This window comes from Phragmites australis, chromosome 3 (assembly GCF_958298935.1).
Source record: "Phragmites australis chromosome 3, lpPhrAust1.1, whole genome shotgun sequence".
Taxonomy (NCBI): Eukaryota; Viridiplantae; Streptophyta; class Magnoliopsida; order Poales; family Poaceae; genus Phragmites; species Phragmites australis.
This window is the reverse complement of record NC_084923.1, coordinates 48610430-48629027: the sequence shown is the minus strand read 5'-3', so window position 1 is coordinate 48629027 and position 18598 is coordinate 48610430. Positions and strand designations below refer to the sequence as shown.

Genomic DNA, 18598 nt, shown 5'->3' with positions numbered 1-18598 from the left:
CAGATAGCTTTCGTCCCTCGAGCGAAGGTCGGCTCGTATCTTCGCCTGCTGCGATCGCTTAGGACCGCGGGCATGGACTTCACCCGTCGGTCGAAGGTCGCCCTCGTCTTCGCCGGTACGGGAGATCGAAGGTGTGGGTGCGCCACACCCTTCGATCGACGGTGCTCCGTGATCTTCGCCGCTTTGCAGATGAAGTTCTTGAAACAAAACCGCAATGACAAGCATACAATATTTTCAGTAGATTTTGTGGTATCCTCCGAAGAGGGGAGCAGGAGATCATCCTTAACAAGAACAATCAGGGATCCAGGGCCAAAAGAGACGCTGGAGAGTAGAGACACAGTTGATGGCTTAAATTGATCAATCTTGCAGAAGTTTTGACACACCAATAGCAGATTGCATTACAAAAGAGGAACAAATGAACGAAACAATTGTCCTACAATAGCATATGAAATCAGTGACATCCAAATTCCAACACTGATCATAACCGAACTACTACTCAACCAAAACCCAGATCTTAGCATACTTACAAAGGCCACCTGTTTTCCCTAAAATCTAAAGACAAAATACTCCATCATTTACAAGCTAATACTCCTGGATTAATGACGCTGCGTTAGCCTAGATTGAGAGCAATTAATCGGACCTAAGCAAACAGCTCGAGCAAGACTGGTGGCTCGGCGGCGTGTCCGACCTCCTCCGGGCGTGAGACGCTGCGCCAGACCCACTCGTCTGCGGCGTCGGCGCCGCTCATCTCCTCGCGGTGCCTCCTCATGTGCCCGCCCAGCGCCTGCCCCATCTCGAACCCGAGCCCGCAGACGGGGCACTCGTGCTGCCGCTGCCTCGCCCCCTTGTCGGCCTTGTGCTGCTTCAGCGCCTTAGCGCCGACGCCGAGCTCGAGGCCGTGGCGGCCGCGGAGGTGGCTGGTCCGGTGCCCGCCGAGCGCCTGGAAGGAGGTGAAGGCGCGGGCGCAGGTCTTGCAGACGAAGTCCCCCTCCCCCGACGTCGCCACCACCGGGCCCCTCCGCCGCGCCCGCTTCGCCGCCGCCGACGCTGCCGAGGAGTCCGACGTCGCCGACGAGTCCGTGCTCAGGGAGAGCGCCAGCGACACCTCCTCCTGATCCCTCGAATGCTTCATCTCCAAATGGACTGGACCGAGACGCCTTGTGATTTTGTTCTCGCTCCCGAATCGGCTGACCTAGCTGTGCGTGGCTTAGATGTTTTCTGGGAGAGCAGATGCGTGAGTCGCGCACTTATATAGGTTGTGTATCCTAGTCGGTTTGTGCGAGGGGGCTTACGTGTGTGCCAAGTTGGTGGGGGCCGACTGCTTTGAGGGCGAGGTGGCGCGGGCGGACCAATTGGGGGAGGGCAACGGAACGCGCGGCGCCGCGTCGCGACGTGGATGGATCGGGATCCATCGCGCGGGGCGGCGGGATATGGTCGAGTCGGACGTGTGGGGTGCAGTGACCTTACCTGGCACGGCAGGCTGTCGGTGGCGGCGCGCGGCTTGCGCCGTTGCGCGTGGCGGCTCCCTCTCCCTCCCCTCGCGGTTGCCTTTGCTTAGCCGCGGGGGCAACGCCGCCGCCCGGACTCGGCGGTTTACTTTATTAATTACTCATTCTCATACAAATACATATTATTTTAAATAAAATATATATTTAATGTATAACTTTAATAACTATTTTTCGTATAATATATTTATAAATTCATTTAATTTATGTTATTATGAAACTTTTTTTCTAAAATAAATCTATACATATGATTTTCAGATTTTTAAATTAAATATTTAAAAAAATTATTATTAGTCAAAGTTTTAATAATTTAATATTTTTTTAAAATAATATATATTTATAATCAGAAAGAGTATAAGCATAGTGATGAGAGTAAAAGTAAATTAATAATTCTAGACGGGATGAGGACGGTATATGGCGCGAGTTGGTGGAAGGGACTAGAACCTTCCCAGGTTCTTGCTCTGTGAGACTGTGATTACTTGTAAGCAACGGCGGTCAACTTATCCCGTTCTTCAAACGTTCCAGAAGAGAAGCATGGTTCATGAATGCGTCATGGATATTACCAGATCTCAGAAATCGTCTATCTTGCGTACTTGACTGTGCAGTGTACCAGTCAGGTCGACAAACCTGGCGCGATGAATTGACGACTGCTACTGATTGTTCTTAACTTGTACTCCAATACACACGTGTGTATAATCAGACCTTTCTCGGTTCATTTGGAGTCTTGAGAGCTCTGTAGACCGTACTGGTACAGAAGTGTGGTTTCAAAAATCAAAAGTTCATAAAGGTTAGGTCAATTTAGCAGAGCTCCTCGTTTATTTAATTTTTATAAAAGAATTATTCTCTCAGTAAAGTGATCTTATAGTTAAAAGTACTTTTTTATGAGTAAAATCTATAAAAAAAAACGATCTTATATGGAGAGTAAATCAGAAGAAGTTAATTTTTTCAGTTTTAAGCATCTAGTTTATTTTAGTAATCACTCATGCGAATTTCACTCGAGAATTTAAAACTGAAAAATGTTATTCGATAGAACTACCTCTTATTATTAAAAAACTGCTTAAAAACTCTAACAAACATACTTTAACTCGATGGTGACGTGACATGCCAGCCGGTCACACGCGGAAGCGCTCAAGCGTATGACGCACCAAATTACCAGCGCTCAAGCGGGCCTTTTGCGGCGGCGCGCTTCAACGATCGAGCCAGCTAGCTCCCGCGCCCAGCCGGGGCGGCGGTCACACCGTCCGCCACGGCGGGGCCGCGTGGTTCGCACGGGAAAGCCCCGGGGGTGGCACGTTTCGGCACGGCGCTGCGGACAAGTCTGATCCCCGAGCCGACGCCGCCGCTCTGTTTGCCCTCGCGAGTAAGGCTGCTGCCGCGCGGCTTACTGGTTGGCTGTTGTTGGCACTTAGCGGGTACTACTACTAGTAGTCGTAGTCGTCAGAGAGTAGGTTCCATCCTGTACTTGCTTTCCTTTTCTGGTAGCTCGTCCGAGTATATATACCAACCAAGAGCAAACTGGAACCGCTGATCCGTCAAAAAAAGGCATTGACAAATGACAAAGTTGCACCGAAGTTCAACGGTACGTGGTCGATCGAAAAGTCACTCGTGAGCTCGCGGGCGCAAATTGACTATCCATCGATGCCAAATGGCGCTTTGTGTGTGTGTTTGTTTACTTGTTCCGGAAGGCGTAGCGTAGCTACTTCGGATCGGGTCTTCAACGGAAGGCGCCAGATACTCGTCTGCTCCCAACCAACAAGTACATGCGGGGTCGTTAGATATGCGGTGATGTCATGATACGCACTGATCGACGGCGCTAGTCGCCTGGTCACTTCATTAGTTTACTTGTGTACCGAAGTGAGCAGTGAGGTATTAGCTTTTGCCGACAAGTTTCGTTGTATTCTCTTTTGCCATTAATAGATGAAGATAGTAGAGCTAGCGTCTCGATCGACGCGGTTAAGTTGATGCATGCCTTGGTCTGTAAAAGCTAATACTACTATTCATACTTGTGTGAATATGTCATGTCTTCCTCAACAGGGGCGGATCTCAGGGGCTCCCTCTACTGTTTCGTAATAAATGAAAGTCCTAAAAAAAAATTTGTCATGGAAGAGGGGATGAAGAAGAAAAGAGAGGGAGAAGAAAAGACTGAAAGGAAGAGAGAAAGGTGGATGCATGTGTCCTCTACGTAGTTTCTCTTTACATGGTCAAAAGAGCTACGAAGAAAGTCCTTGTGGCCCACATATAAGTACTCCGTACTTACTTAGGTTGCTTGCTTCGGAGTATGTTGAGATTGTTAAAGCATGCAGCATGTAGTGGTAGGTGCACATCCGCAGAGCCTTAATTGCTAGGTAGTCGGCATGCATATAGAGTGGGTATATATGTTCCTTCTTCTCGAAGTAGGTGCATTTCTTACTGTTTGCAGCCTTATCCAATCATTAGCTAGCTAGTTATGTGTGCGATTACGATCGATCTTCCTGCGAAGTTTGGCTAAGATAATGATGCATGCTGTCTTGCCGACGACAGCAAGCTAGGTTCCTGCTAATTTATCAACCACCATCAGCCGCGAAGTAAACGAAAACAGAAAACGCGTTCTCCCATTGTGGTTATCAAAAGATGCGCCTCCTGAGACCGCTGAAGACGGATGTAGGGTTTCGAACATTTTTTCCAGGAAGACAAGAAGATTATTGTTGCGGATGATTGCTTCTTCGTCGAAACCGCCCATGGCGGTTGTCTTGGTGCCTGTTGTAGAATGTATGTCTCCCCAACGAACACCCTCGATCCCCTCCCCCCCCCCCCTCCCTCTCTCTCTCTATATAATTGAATAAATGAAAAGGCAACAAATTCATTCAACTACAACTGTCTCAACATTCAATGAAACAATTATGACCTGAAAGTTGACTGTACTAGCCTGTAGCAGAAACATTTCGCTGTCACGCATTTTCTGACTTCGTCTGATGGCAAGCGCGCCGCGGTAGCAACGCCGACCATTTGCTGTCTGTCTTTAGGAGTCTGGAGACTTTGGTCTGTCGATGGACACCTGAGAGTATACAAACAGTGATGTCAGTGTCTACGTGCTACACATGAAAGCGCTTGGGCTCAGCCGACATGATTATCTTACTCCTACACTCCGGTCAGTAAAGAACTACTAAACCAATCAAGTTTTCGTCAACTTGCGCACACGAAGTCGTTACTCATTAGCGAGTTCGTCGACTTACTACTACCTGTCTACTTACATCGGCACCAGTTACTAATATAGGAAGTTTGATTTTGAATGGGGACTATTCCTTGGTCGACCTCTGCGTAAAAGCCGCGCGAGATACGAAATTGCTAAGCACTTGGACTCAGATCATACGCAAATATTGATATATTACAGTAGCATCAGGAGCACTGGATACTTCGAGATGGGTCGGAAATTGGTATAGATATCCTACACGCCACAACATTCTTAACAATCTAATGGCATTCTTAACACGTAGATAAGGTGAACCAGGTTAACACGTTGATAAGGGAAAGTGGCATGTATCTCCTACACGCCACGACATACTTTGTTATGTTATAAGGTAAACCAGGATAACACGTTGATACAAGTGCACACATGACAAGAAGTTTCTACTACAGCAAGTACTTGGGAGTTGGGACAGATGCACGTCCAACATGAAGATGACAAGGTCACGGGGGATTTGAAGGTAACAAACTTTGGCAGTACACATCAGAGTACAGCATGCAGCATTCACTTCAGGAGGGTCTTCACGATGGACTTGACATTCAGCTTCTTCAGGTCAGTGTAAGACTGACCGCAACCAACGAACATGACTGGGGCTCCAGATATGTAAACCATGGAAAGTGCTGCTCCAACCTGCATAGTTTATAAAAGTTAGTATCAGAGTGCCGCAAAAGGGGTATCCATAATAATGATATAGTGACAATTTTGTACAAGTTCAGACCTTGTCGTCGATGGTGTCAAACTTGGTCAGCAGGATACCATCAATCAATCTAGCAGTAGGAACAGCGGACATGTCTGCTAATTTCTGTTCAACAAATAAATTTGTTTGATTCAGTCGGTAATGAAAACCAAACTCCATATGAATAATGAATATGCATCATTCTCTAGTATCCATCTGTCCTTGAAAGGCCACTCATACCTGGTTAAATTTTGTGAGCTGATCGACAGCATCATTTCCAACCAACGCTTCTCCAACAAACAAAACTAAATCCGGGCTGTTGAGATTGATAAGCTTGGAGAGTGCTCTCATGAGAGGCTCATTATCCTGACAGATTTAATTAAACAGAAAGAGAAGGTCAGAGCAGATTGAAAACAAGCTTACCTTTTCCAATACAAGCACAGAAAGATACTTAGCGCATTGAATCTAAACCATTTAACCTACCTGCATACGTCCAGCAGTGTCAACCAGAACAACATCTGATTTATTCCGGCTTGCTTCCTGAATAGCTTCCCTCGCTACAACTGCTGGGTCTTTTTCGTAACCCTTCTCGAATATAGGTATCTGTGCACAATGATATCACGTAAATTTCCATGTAGAAATCATGCCTTTGGGGGCGTAAAGGGGAAAAAAGACACATAGTATATAACTTAAAAGCATAGCTCAATCCATACATCAGTGAAACTAATCCCCCTATATGTTCTATTCAGATGGTCCTCAAGAAAGATAACTGGGCAGTGCAATTATTGGATTATCAAGTAGTAGTTAGTCACTACCTGAAGCCTGCGAGCATGAGTTCGCAGCTGCTCAACAGCACCAGATCTAAAGGTGTCACATGCTGCAAGTGTGACACTGAGGTTATGCTGAAGAAGCCAATAAGCAACCTGTAAAGTTCCAAGAGCGCACAAAATGAGCAGATTTCCAAGGAACGTCTGTTTTCTTTTTCATGGACGGCGTTTGGAAATCCATACCTTTGCAAGATTGGTGGATTTGCCAACTCCATTGACCCCAATGAAAACAATGACATATGGTCTCCCACGTTCCTTGGCAGCATGTACATCTCTCAGTATGTCGATAGATCGCCATGGAGTCAAAATGCGAAGAAGAGCATCCTCCATAGCTGTCTGCAGGAGTGACCATCAAACGAAGTGTATTATTAACCTACAGAATGCATAGGTAAAATAAAAGATGCAGATATTTGGTGAGAGGATATGCTAAAAACCTGGACAGTAGATGATATTCTAGTGAAAGATCCTAGCTTCTTGCCCTCAAGGCTAGCCGCAACCGATTCACAAAGCTTCTCTGCAATTTCCTCTGCCTGCATAAAGATGGCCAACCTTCTTTATCCTAACCCAAAAAGGCCATCTAGTAAGGGTATCAAATAAACAAACTCTGAATAAGCACATACCACATTCTTGGTCATCAGCCTATCTTTAAGAGCTTTGAGTGCCGGTTGCAGATCAGACCTCTCCAGAACATTGTTACCTGCAATACTGAGCACAGCAAAGTACAAAAATAGTACATTAGATGATATGTTCATAGATTTAGAAATCATAAGAAGAACCATACTGACAGAATGCAATATGTTCGAAGAAAATAAAAGCCAGCAATTTAACAGCAATAGCTGCATCTTTTCATCCACCAAAAGAGTTGAAAAAAGATATGTTCTTGATCAACCCACTAGTAATGGACACCCAAACCAGAACTAATTCCAAATCATCACAATGAATACACCTGATACAGCATCATGTTTTTGTTGTAAGACCCAATACTGCAATCAATCTTATAAGCCCATTATTAGAAAAACAGTAACATTCTAGGTCAGATGACTTAAATAAGTAATAAAGTGAACACCAGCAAACTCATAGCCAAGCAAATTGATCATAGCTTATTCAGGTAACAATATCAGTAACCGAGGATCGCATGCATTACCTCTGAAACATTGAGGAGAACCATCCTTTCTTTTTTGGTGCATCTTCCACCTCTTCCTCCTCGCTGTCGCTGTTGACATAGTCATCCTTATCCATCATGCTTTCTCCCTGGTTGACCGCCACATGCTCTGTAACCTCGTCCCCTCTCTCATCAGCTGGGTCTGTGAAATCCAGCTTCTCGTTGGAAGGTGCGTCATCCCACACCCTCTGTGGCTTCCCTTTTTTCTTTGGCTCAGGTTTAATCAGCTTCTTGTTTCCATTATCAGTAGCATCGTTTTTCCTATATTTCTTCCGTATCTTATGTAACTTATTTACATCAAAGGCCCCGTTATCCCTGGGTCCTCCATTCTCCTTCCCTTTAACAGCATCACTAGCATGAGAATTGTCCTTCTTAAGGCCACCATTCTCTTGCCCCTTGAAGGTACCATTTGCCAAAGATGTGTGCTGCTCCTTCCCGGAGTCTCCATCAGAATCATCCTTCCCAGAGCCACCCTTCTTCGCACCAGCAGCACAGCCGTGAGAATCACCGCGAACCTTGCGACCACCAATCTTCTGGGAAGCAGCCGGTGACGGACGGGACACAACGGCCTGTTTAGACTTCTTCATCTCCTCGGCCCGTGCTTCAGCCTCGAGATGTAGCTGCCGGAATATATCACTGAAGTCATCGTAGTTGGTGCGCTTGGGGTCATAAATCTGCGAGAACTCCTTGCGGACAGCAGCGAGGAGGTCATCGACGTAGAGGAGGTGGAGCATGCGCTGGTAGACCACCACAAAGACGAGGCCGAGCTCGTTGTGGAAGGTCCACTTGAGCGCGTAGTTGTCCTGGGAGAAGCTGGCCTCGGCTGATCGCTCCTCGAGGAGGCAGGAGCGGATGAGGGCGTCGATGGGCGAGCCCTTGAGGGCAGCGCCACCCAGCGCCCGGCATGATGACCACAGGATGAGGCCACCACGCGTGAAGATGAGCAGCTCCTCCAACATCTTGGCGAACCTGATCCGACCAAATCACCGAAAACATTTTAGGGCAGGCAAATCAAACATCAAGCAGAATTGCACAACCGTATAGATGGATCATCTAGTTAATTTGGGTTCTATTGATTTAATCAACCAAAGCTACGATACCAGGATCTGGCGGCTTCACACAGCGATTATCAAAACAGTTACGTATCGAAAATTTGTATAATTTCAAAAGGAGAAGAAGGCGATCCAGATCGAAGCATTGCTCCCCGATCCATGACCACGAGGTAGCACAGAACGAAGGGATCCCTCACCCAAATCAACAGGACAACGCGAGAATTGGCCGCAGACTCGCTAAATTTGGGCCGGCTACTCTTTGATTTGACATCGCATAGGAAAGGAAAATTACCTCTCTTTTTTCAAAAATTGGGGACCCAAGCGATTCGAGAAATTCCTGGCGAGTACGCAGCAGAAAAAAGGGGGAATTGGATCACGATTTGATGATCTATGTGAAGGGGATCGAAGAAGAGAGAGGGTGAGTTGTTGGTACCTTTGAACGCGGAGATTCCTTGTCACGACGAAGAAGAACAAGAACCGAACGGGGAAAAAAAATAAATTACCCGGTTATATAGGGCTGGGCCGGGCGGTCAGGGGAGGTTCCGATCAGACTCCTCTGTTACTATCCGAGTCGGTTTCGTGGGGCTATTAGGTTTTTGGCTAAACAGGTCAATTAAAATTTGGTTAGACATTAAATTAATATAGTGTTACTTTTAGTTGTTAAAATAAAATGATATTTGGTTTGAGGTTAAATCAAAATTTGATTGATAAAAAAATTCTGAGGCATAATCAAAATTGAACTTCAAACTAAATAGATGTCGAATTTTCAGGATATAATCAAAATTTGACTCAGCTCTCTTTACTCCTAACCAAATAGCCTATGTGTGCCCACTCGGTCAAAGGTTGACTAGCTCTATACGGCGACCACCACGAACCGCCCAAAAGGGCGGCTTTGCCAATTTCGCGTGCCGGCCTACCAAGATTGACTCCACTCGGTAGTACTTCCGGCACACGGCTAATTCCATGGCTAAGTCTTCACACTACTTAATTAGCTACTTTGAAAATGTTATGTACCCGTATGGTTAATAGAAATCCAAGCATGAACTTAGAACCAAGGGGAAATTTTGCCTGCAGCAAAGATAAGCACTAGCACACTATTGGCTTCACATATGCATGTGTCCGGTTAATATCATGGCATGCCAAACTATGTTAGACTTTATCCCACTTGCTATAAATATCTACTCTTGCCTAAATTTGTATAAACACATAATATATGGTTTGCCACACTTTAGCAAGAAAAAAGTTTGGCGAGCTAAGGTTGTGAGATCTTGATTTTGGGTTTCCTATGCCTCATACATTAGTCTCATAATTAGTAGTTAATATACAATAGAATAACATCTGATTCATACATTCAATGATAATATCTCCACAGAGATTAAGTCTTAGAGTGAGCTTACACTTAGATACAATACAATCGTGGCCACATGCCAGAAGAGATAACTAAACAACATAAGGAAAAGTTATAATCCATAGTCTACATGCAACTAGGTGTGAACACAACATTAGTTTTCGATTCATCATCTCTATCTTGGACGGAGTCAAACTCCGGCTCTTCATTTGAAAGCAACAAAGATGAGTACAGAAAATACTTAGCAAATTATAATACTAATAAAGGGGTTTGATAGATGCATAATGAGACTAAACAAGGATTCAAGCTATATGGATATAGTTTGAGCATAAAACCAGTTTTATATGTAATGTGTATAGATGAAACTCACAGTTCAAAACAATCGAATACAACCAAGTTGATCATTAATAAAAGGGGTTGTTGGCCATGAGGAAACTATCCACTCCTCGCAATTCCTATCTTAAGCTAGCTGACCCCCAGTCCAATCCAACCAATTCAACGACACATATGAGGCTTTCTCCAAAACATACGCACACAACCCACTCACACATCAAGGGATACACACACCCAAAGCTAACCATTTTGTGGTCATAACTTTGCATGCCCAGATCGTGGACATAGCTCTTCGAATAGATTTACACTCTACAAAATTTATACACTGTACGCACATGATATACTCAATCTCCAACTATTGCAAACAATGGAGCAAATCATAACAAGGGCTTCAGACCTTCACACGGATATGGCCTCCAACCGGTTGTGTAAGCCTCACATAGAGCGTTTAACTCTTAAAACTCACATAGAGCGCTTAAGTTGCCCCTAGTTTCCCGTTGCTCTCAGCCCGCCGAGTAGTTGTCCAGCTTGGTCGGAAAGATGAAGGCCAAACCCCATACCACAATTGGGGACATGTGGTTGTATGAGGGTGGCTTAGCACAACAATAAAACGATTCGGTCTTACATTGCCGGGGCAAGCATATTTATACTAGCAATCCTCCCCCGAGGACTACTCCCATGAGGAACACTCCCTCGAGGAGTATCTCACTCAGCACCACAAAAATGGTGTTTAGGGTTTTATTAACACCAACACCATCCTCTTCACCTACACACTCACACCACCAAACTCCACTTCACATTTCATCCATTTGCAAAATCATGGCATCATTGTAAATAAGCGAGCGAGCACTCTTTGAAGAGAGGTCAAGGATTTCCAAAGAGATTAGAGTAACAAATCATAAGCATGCTAGTGATAAGGTAACATCCAAGCATTATTATAGTTAATGTTGGAGCACCCTAGGGTCAACATTGCATGTGACATTTCAATAGACAATGTATATATAGCGGCTGATGACACTAGTTATGTACATATTATATATTAAATACAATGGATATATTATTATTATTTCATCATAAATGCGATTTGGCGTCTAAATGTTAACCCTATTTTGCAACCTATTATGTTTTGTGTTTGATTCTATAAAAATGCAGAAATCCAGGAGAAATTGACACAATGAAGAGATAATGGAAGATTCACAATAAAAAGAAGAAATTTCGGAATACCGATAGCACAAAGAAGGCATTATCAAGGCCTACTCAGAAGACCTGGGCCGTGCGACACAAAACAGGAAGTTTCCGTGACCTAGCGGCAAACCTACAACTTCTTGCGGTAACAGGAGGACTTGCAGGGCTGCGAGGAAAACTCCCAAATGCACATGACCAGCTAATGCATGATTGAATTTTAAAGTTTTGAATTCGAGGTGGATTTGAGATACATAGCTCAGTTTAATCATGTGAGTTTTAGTTTGTGCCTAATTTATAAAAAGTTCAAACCTGGACTGAAATTTGATTAATATTCTAAATGCGAAAACACGGGTTGTTACAAAGGCAGTCATCCAAGCATGGTATATCCCATTCCTAACGCACCGCCTACTGGAAACCCATCACCGCCAATCGCCACCTGCTGTCACCTGCGAAGCCTCTTGAGGCTTGCACTCCACTAATTTTACCAAGAGCAACATATCAACATGAGTTGTAAAATCTTAATTCTCGGCATAATCTCATCTCATTCTCATACCACGGAGAATCGCTCCGTGACCTTTAGACACAAGCGCAACCCACAGCAGTTCTGAAGAATCGCGAGCTTTTGACACAAAATCTCGAGTTGATTACGACAGTCGAGTCAACCACGGAGTCAGTGACCAAACTGGATGACATCCACGCAGGCAGGCAGGCCGCTTCGGCCTCATCATGGAATGTGTTGAAACTTGAAAGTAGTTTGTAGAACAGAGATTAACTCGAATTGGGGGAATGAATGAATCGTTGCCTGTTTCATTGATCTGATATTTGATTTATGCAAGACGAAAGGGTGCTGTTGGGGAGACATCCCTCCCAGCCAGCACGACACGAGTAACTACAGAATTTGATCACAATCATTCGTAACAGAATGGAATCCGCACGCACCTGAGCAGTGAATGAGGAGGAGGCTGGTCCAGTCCAGAGAGTCACACGGAACAGCCCAACAATTTGTAATATGTCAGACGAACCAAGTCTTATACAGCAGCCTCTTCTAAATGCACAGCTGAACTCATGAATGAATCAATCGAATGAATGGCTCGACATGCCAACAATGTCTACAAGTGCGCTACAATTCACAGACACCAATGCGAAGAAATAATCTAGACAAGTCTGCTTCTGTGTGTGGACTGAACTCTACACAAAGAGCTGGAGGAGAACGGGAGGCAACTGGGCCGCGGCGGTGGCCTCATCGCGGTGGCGACGCATGTGCCCGCCGAGCGCCTGCCCCATCTCGAAGCCCAGCCCGCAGACGTGGCACTGGTGGCTCGGGGCCGCCGCCGGCCTCTCCTCCTTAGCGGCAGCCTCGGCCGTCGCGGCCAGCCCGAGCGCGAGGCCGCGGCGGCCGCGCAGGTGGCTGGTGCGGTGCCCGCCCAGCGCCTGGAACGATGCGAACGCGCGGCTGCACGTCTTGCACACGAACAGGTCCTCCGCCCCCTCGCCGGCCGCGTTGCCGCGCCGCGGCCTCTTGCTGCGCTCGGGCAGGCCGCCGAGGGAGAGGGTCGCGTCGCTGGCGTCTCTCGGGTGATTCATGAACGAAAGGGAGAACTAACCGATGAAGGAACCGGATCGATGATGAGCTCAAAGAAAGATCCTACTGGATCGACGAAGGATTAAGCTTGATCAAAGTTTGAATGTTTGGTGTGTTGCTGTTGGATTCGGCGTGTGCATGGTTGGTATTCAGAGCATCTCAAACCATATTCAATTCAATTAATGCAAAAATTCTCATCCACGAAGAGAATCTCTCAGAGATGATCTTATATACAAACGCGAGAAACAACCTCCACCTAACCCCACGCACACCCGAAGCTCAAGTATCCTCTACGTAAGGACAAACGAAGTAGGTATAGGTGTCCAACACCAATAGATATTTATGACCCAAGTTAATACAACTTAATTAATTAGATATTTTGATCTAATCAAAATAACTAATTAATTAATTGAGTTAAATCTAAATTAAAATAGACGAAGGCAGGAGAGTTCCGCATGGACCGGTTTGAAAAGGAGCAATGGGACGCGAACCTTCCGTTGGGAGGCGCTTGTCATGATGTGTGTGCTAGCCTCACGCCGCACCGCACCTGGATGGAGCGTGGAAAGGTACGTGAATTGGAACGCGTTAAGCAAAATATTCTACTGCATGGGCCCACCGGTGATGTGGGCGACGGCGAATCTCACCTGTACCGAAAATCCTATTTAGAGCGTGTGCACAGAAAATCCTGTTTAGAGCGCTTGCACAAGCACGACGCATGGCCTATCACAGCTCATGACAGGCTAAGTCGTGTGTCGCACCGAGACGATGTATACTAGTGTTTCGATACAAATTTTTTATATTAATTTTTTTAAAAAAAAATCTCGTTATTTTTCTCTTAAAGTATTGAGCTAAACTTTTTCTTTCAAAAATTTGTCAAAAATCTGAGCTAATTTTTTCTCAAAAATTAGATAGAAAAGTTTTTTAAATTTTTTTCAAAAATTGAAAGGTATAAAGGGAAAAAAGTTTCCAAGAAAAGGAAATGAGAGGAGCTGTCGAAAGGGGACGTGATTTGAGCTGCTCGCGCGCGGGGGAATTAGCAGCGTCCCACCTGCACGGAGTCGGCACGCGCGGACTCGGGCAGTGAGGGAGGGCGCTCGGTTTGTTTGACGCCGTGATGGTCTGACTAGTCTTGCTTGCGAAGAATGAAGAGGCTGCGAGATCAATGCCTCCATGCTTGTCATATCCTCCTGTCTTTTACACTTGCGGGTGGACAAGTTGCATATCACACGTGTGAACGAGATGAGAGTCTTTTGCTGAGCTTCCTTTTTGTCTAACGTTTGTCTGCCTGATCGTGACGTTGAACTTGTTTTGACTTGTTTTCTATTTCTGTTATATCTGCTAAGTCTAGGTCTGGTGATGTTAGGCTCTGGGATCGTTAGTTTTTAAGGCTTTGGTAGTGAAACTCTCTTCCTTGCTCTTCTGCTCTCAGACTCGATGTCTATGTGTTTTGGATGTAAAACTTAAACTATTCCATTATCAATAGTAATGGAAATAGGATTCCCTGTTATTGAAAAAAAATGTGAACAAGATGATTACATATGCTCTTTACTGGATTCCTTATTGTTATTTTTACTTTAATGGTTTTTTAATGAACCGGCAGGAGAACTGACTGTTAGATTAAATAGAGGAAGCCCGACAGGTAAAATTTACAAAAAGACCCGAAAAAGATCCGAGAAAGACTAGCAAAGATCTAGAGAAGAGGAAGGGAACAAAAGCCAGAGAAACATAGACTATTCTCTCCTAATAAGGCGGCCAAGGGACTGTGCACCAGCGAAAACCCAAAGGGTTGCCTCATCTTTGACTTTCTGGACAACCCCACCTGCTAGTTTCTTGACACGATGAAATGTTTTGGAGTTACGCTCTTTCTAGATTTCCAAACACATCAGGATTATGAGCGATTTAAGGCCCTTACTTGGAGTGTTCGACCTAGAAGCCATAGTGGACCACCATTGGTGGGCCGAAGAAGTTGCTGGCTAAGAATTGGGACGAGTTGCCAGTTGACCAATCCATTGTGACAGGTCAGACCAGATGCGCCTAGTCAATCTACATTAAGCGAAGAGGTGGTGCCTAATCTCACTGTCGCACCTGCACAAGACACATCATCGGTTACAAAGCCATTCTCTACATGCCAGCCTTTCCGAGATCCATAGCCTATTCAGATTCACAAGGCAAGTGAAGAATTTGCACTTGAATGGCGTCCACGCCTTCCAAAACATTGTATGGAAATTGTGTTCCATTGAGCCCAGAAACTATGCCCTAGCCCACAGTGTATTCACCTGATTGGATAATTTTCAGGTTATATCATCCTGGACGTTGTCATGTAGCTCCACTTGTTGAACTGCAATCCATAGATGCATGAACTCAGCAAGATGACCACGCATAGCCCCCGAGGCACTCCATACCCATGAAGCATCCGCAATAGAAACCTTCAGCGGTTCTTTTTTGCTAGTGAGGCTCGGTATATATTCGGTGCAAAATCCCGAGTCCACTGACTATGGTGCCATGCGGAGTTCCAAAAGAGAATTCTTTCACCATTGCCAATGCGGTTGTTGGTCGAGGCCGCAAAGCAATCTATCATAGTCATTGCAAGGCACCTCTATCCCCACCCATAACTTGTGTGACACTTTCCACTCATACCACAACCAACGTAACCGAAGTGCTCTGGAGAGGTTATCGAGTTTGTGGATTCCCATGCCCCCTTTGTTGGTTGGCCGATAGTTCCTACTCCAGTTAACTTTGCATTTCCCCTCAAAAATAGATTCCGATCCAACTAAAAGGAATTGTCGCTGCATGTCGTCCACCGCTTTTAGAACACTTTGATTGTTGTGAGGTAGTAAATGAGTTGAGAAGTAAGCACCGACTTAACAAGAGTTAGTCGTCCGCTTGGGGCAATCGGTTTTATTTCCTTTCCATGGCGCAAGCTTTTTGACCGCTTTGTTAATAATAGACTGGAAATCATCCCTTTTGAGGTGATGAATGGAGAGTGGAAGGCCCGGGTATTTGATAGGAAAGTTTGCATATTCGTCCATCATATCGGCGAGAATAGCATCCAAATTGAGATGGTTTCAGTTGATCTCTGCAACTGCTGATCGGGGCATTCACTTTTTTGCCACTCTGAGAATGTGTCAATTGCTCATTTGTCACCCTGTTCCACATGCATAGACTCAAAACGATCCACATGTCATTCTCAGCAGCAATTGCCACTTACTTAAAGTGACAACTGAGCAATTATCCCCTGTTTATCTATTGAGATTTGTGCGAAGCCCTGTTGCTTCACCGAAGAGCTCTAAGATTTTCGCCAAAGCCGTAACCTCCTCTTTGACTGGCGCCATAAAGAGTACCGCGTTCCAGTGAGTGCCTAAGCATACTTATTAAGAGGGAAGTACGGCGCCACCGGTTAGAAAGGGGGCGGGTGGGTGGCGTTATCCGTGGGAGCACCTACCAACCGAGCTGAGCTCGGTTCATACGTAGTTTATTTTCATCGCCAACATATGTGCTCCTAGCGGCTAGCACTACGCGGCGAATGGGCACGTACAATCTATATATGGTCGCTCCATCGATTCCTCGCTCAATCGTGGGCATTCCACACACAAGATCGATTCACAAACATCGATATCAGCTGGCCAACCCCTTGCTGAAAATGATGTAGCTAGGACTGCACGGTCGTCCATCATATGACGTGAAGAAAATAGATATTGTCATCTAGCCTCTCGTGTAAGATTTCTTGCTTAGGCCCATGTCCAAGAGATGACTTGGAGAGGTTTTTTTCCTTTTCTTTTCCTACAAGCATATGTGCAGTCCAGGACTCCAGGTTTGCCTTCAAGCGTGCGTTGCTTATTGAGCCTTGACGTATCGACGCATATCTAGCATCCCCCAAGTGGAAAGAAATGCCTCAAATTCTTAGATGCAATCTATCTACTTGCACAATTACAAAGTGATCGATGCTCAGTGAATTAGATCGGATAACAATCAGGCCTAGAAAAGGCTCTATGGAAGAACAATTTGATGGCTTAAATTGATCAATCGTGTAGAAGTTTTGACACCAATAGCAGATTGCAATACAAAAGAGGAACGAATGAACCAAACAATTGTCCTACAACTGAAATCAGTGATATCCAAATTCCAACTCGATCCGATCAGAACCGAACTACTACTGAACCAAAACTCGGATCTTAGCATACTTACAAAAGCCACCTGTTTTCCCTAAAATCTAAAGACAAAATACTCCATCATTTACAAGTTAATACTCCTGGATTAATGACGCTGCGTTAGCCCAGATTGAGAGCAATTAATCGGACCTAAGCAAGCAGCTCGAGCAAGACTGGCGGATCGGCGGCGTGCCCGACCTCCTCCGGGCGTGAGACGCTGCGCCAGACCCACTCGTCTGCGGCGTCGGCGCCGCTCATCTTTTCGCGGTGCCTCCTCATGTGCCCGCCCAGCGCCTGCCCCATCTCGAACCCGAGCCCGCAAATGTGGCACTCGTGCTGCTGCTGCCTCGCCCCCTTGTCGGCCTTGTGCAGCTTCAGCGCCTTGGCGCCGACGCCGAGCTCGAGGCCGTGGCGACCGCGGAGGTGTCTGGTCCGGTGCCCGCCGAGCGCCTGGAAGGAGGTGAAGGCGCGGCTGCAGGTCTTGCAGATGAAGTCTCCCTCCCCCGACGTCGCCACCACCGGGCCCCTCCGCCGCGCCCGCTTCGCCGCCGGCGCCGCAGCGGAGGAGTCCGACGTCGCGGACGAGTCCGTGCTCAGCGAGAGCGCCAACGACACCTCCTCCTGTTCCCTCAAATGCTTCATCTCCGAACGGGCCGAGACGCCTTGTGAATTGCCCCTTCCGCTTCCGAGTCGGTGGATCTGTGCGTGAGGCGGCTTGGATATTTTCTGGTGAGTCGCGAGCGTTTATATAGGTTGCGTTTTGCGATGTGTTCTTCCGAGTCAGTTGTGAGCTGCGAGGGGGCTTACGTGTCTGCCAAGTTGGTGGCGGCCGACCGCATTGGGGTGGACCAATCCGGGAGAGGCAACGGAACGCGCGGCTCGGACGTGTGGTGCGCGGTGACCGCACCTGGCACGGCAGGCAGCTGGGGGAAGCGCGTCAGCGCGTGGCGGCTTTTGCTTAGCCGCGAGGGCAACGCCGCCACGATTACTGAGCAGAGGTAAGCAAGGACGGTATGAGGGCCAAACAACGGTGGCAGCTGACGGCAACGAGACGAAGGAATCGATCCGGGCCTGGACAGACGGAGCTCGTCACCACACCGGACGAGCTCGCTGACGATGGTTTTTCCACTTATGGCGGCGGCAACACAGAAGCAGAGCAGTGCACAGCAGGAGCAGCGCAACTGCGGGGTCCAGCAGCAGGAGCCCCATCACGGTGAGACGACGGATCCGTGCGAAGCCGGTACGGATCGGGGTGGCGGCGGTGGCCCAGAGCAGAACAGTGGCGGCGGGCCGGACGCCGGCTGTACCGGTGGGGAGCGCCGCGGCGGCACGGGGGCAGAGCGTCGCGTCTCCTATCTCACATTGCTGCCGCGGCGCCGGAGCTCCTCAGGACAAGTGCTCATAGCGCACCGTAAATTACCAGTCCCGCGCGGGCCTTGTGCGGCTGCGCGCTTCACGGCTTCGGCGACAGGTCGTCCACAGCCAGCTAGCGCTCGCGCTCAGCCAGGACAGCGGTCACACCGTCCACCACGGCGGGCACGCGTCACACGCGTGGTT

At 46.8% G+C, this 18598-nt stretch overlaps 4 protein-coding genes across 5 annotated transcripts; all 4 read right to left on the bottom strand.

Annotated features, from left to right (window-relative positions):
• Nucleotides 1–416: 416 nt before the first annotated feature.
• Nucleotides 417–1237, bottom strand: LOC133913655 (zinc finger protein ZAT1-like). Its single transcript, XM_062356864.1, has one exon. It carries the CDS (start codon nucleotides 1130–1132, stop codon nucleotides 641–643), a length of 492 nt encoding a protein of 163 aa, XP_062212848.1. The 5' UTR covers nucleotides 1133–1237; the 3' UTR covers nucleotides 417–640.
• Nucleotides 1238–5005: 3768 nt separating this feature from the next.
• LOC133913654 (uncharacterized) lies at nucleotides 5006–9013 on the bottom strand. Of its 2 annotated transcripts, XM_062356862.1 has the most exons (11): nucleotides 8879–8970; nucleotides 8738–8782; nucleotides 7376–8362; nucleotides 6852–6936; nucleotides 6666–6761; nucleotides 6415–6567; nucleotides 6220–6327; nucleotides 5888–6007; nucleotides 5645–5770; nucleotides 5447–5530; nucleotides 5006–5358 (listed from the first exon to the last, which is right to left on the bottom strand). In XM_062356862.1, the coding sequence occupies exons 3-11, from the start codon at nucleotides 8350–8352 to the stop codon at nucleotides 5233–5235; spliced, it is 1875 nt and encodes a 624-aa protein (XP_062212846.1). In that variant the 5' UTR covers nucleotides 8353–8362; nucleotides 8738–8782; nucleotides 8879–8970; the 3' UTR covers nucleotides 5006–5232. The 2 variants fall into 2 exon arrangements, with proteins under 2 accessions (XP_062212846.1, XP_062212847.1); XM_062356863.1 differs by lacking the exon at nucleotides 8738–8782 and having other exon boundaries at nucleotides 8879–9013.
• Nucleotides 9014–12100: 3087 nt separating this feature from the next.
• On the bottom strand, nucleotides 12101–13176 carry LOC133911291 (zinc finger protein ZAT8-like). The gene has a single exon (XM_062353489.1). The coding sequence runs from the start codon at nucleotides 12893–12895 to the stop codon at nucleotides 12500–12502; it is 396 nt and encodes a 131-aa protein (XP_062209473.1). The 5' UTR covers nucleotides 12896–13176; the 3' UTR covers nucleotides 12101–12499.
• Nucleotides 13177–16883: 3707 nt separating this feature from the next.
• On the bottom strand, nucleotides 16884–17929 carry LOC133913653 (zinc finger protein ZAT5-like). The gene has a single exon (XM_062356861.1). The coding sequence runs from the start codon at nucleotides 17681–17683 to the stop codon at nucleotides 17192–17194; it is 492 nt and encodes a 163-aa protein (XP_062212845.1). The 5' UTR covers nucleotides 17684–17929; the 3' UTR covers nucleotides 16884–17191.
• Nucleotides 17930–18598: the final 669 nt, after the last annotated feature.

Coding starts and splice junctions, on each gene's coding strand:
- LOC133913655 (XM_062356864.1), bottom strand. CDS start 1,132: ATGAAGCATTCGAGGGATCAGGAGGAGGTGTCGCTGGCGCTCTCCCTG.
- LOC133913654 (XM_062356863.1), bottom strand. CDS start 8,352: ATGTTGGAGGAGCTGCTCATCTTCACGCGTGGTGGCCTCATCCTGTGG. Junction 6,008..6,219: donor CTCATGCTCGCAGGCTTCAG/GTAGTGACTAAC, acceptor CATTGTGCACAG/ATACCTATATTCGAGAAGGG. Junction 5,359..5,446: donor TTGACACCATCGACGACAAG/GTCTGAACTTGT, acceptor TAAACTATGCAG/GTTGGAGCAGCACTTTCCAT.
- LOC133911291 (XM_062353489.1), bottom strand. CDS start 12,895: ATGAATCACCCGAGAGACGCCAGCGACGCGACCCTCTCCCTCGGCGGC.
- LOC133913653 (XM_062356861.1), bottom strand. CDS start 17,683: ATGAAGCATTTGAGGGAACAGGAGGAGGTGTCGTTGGCGCTCTCGCTG.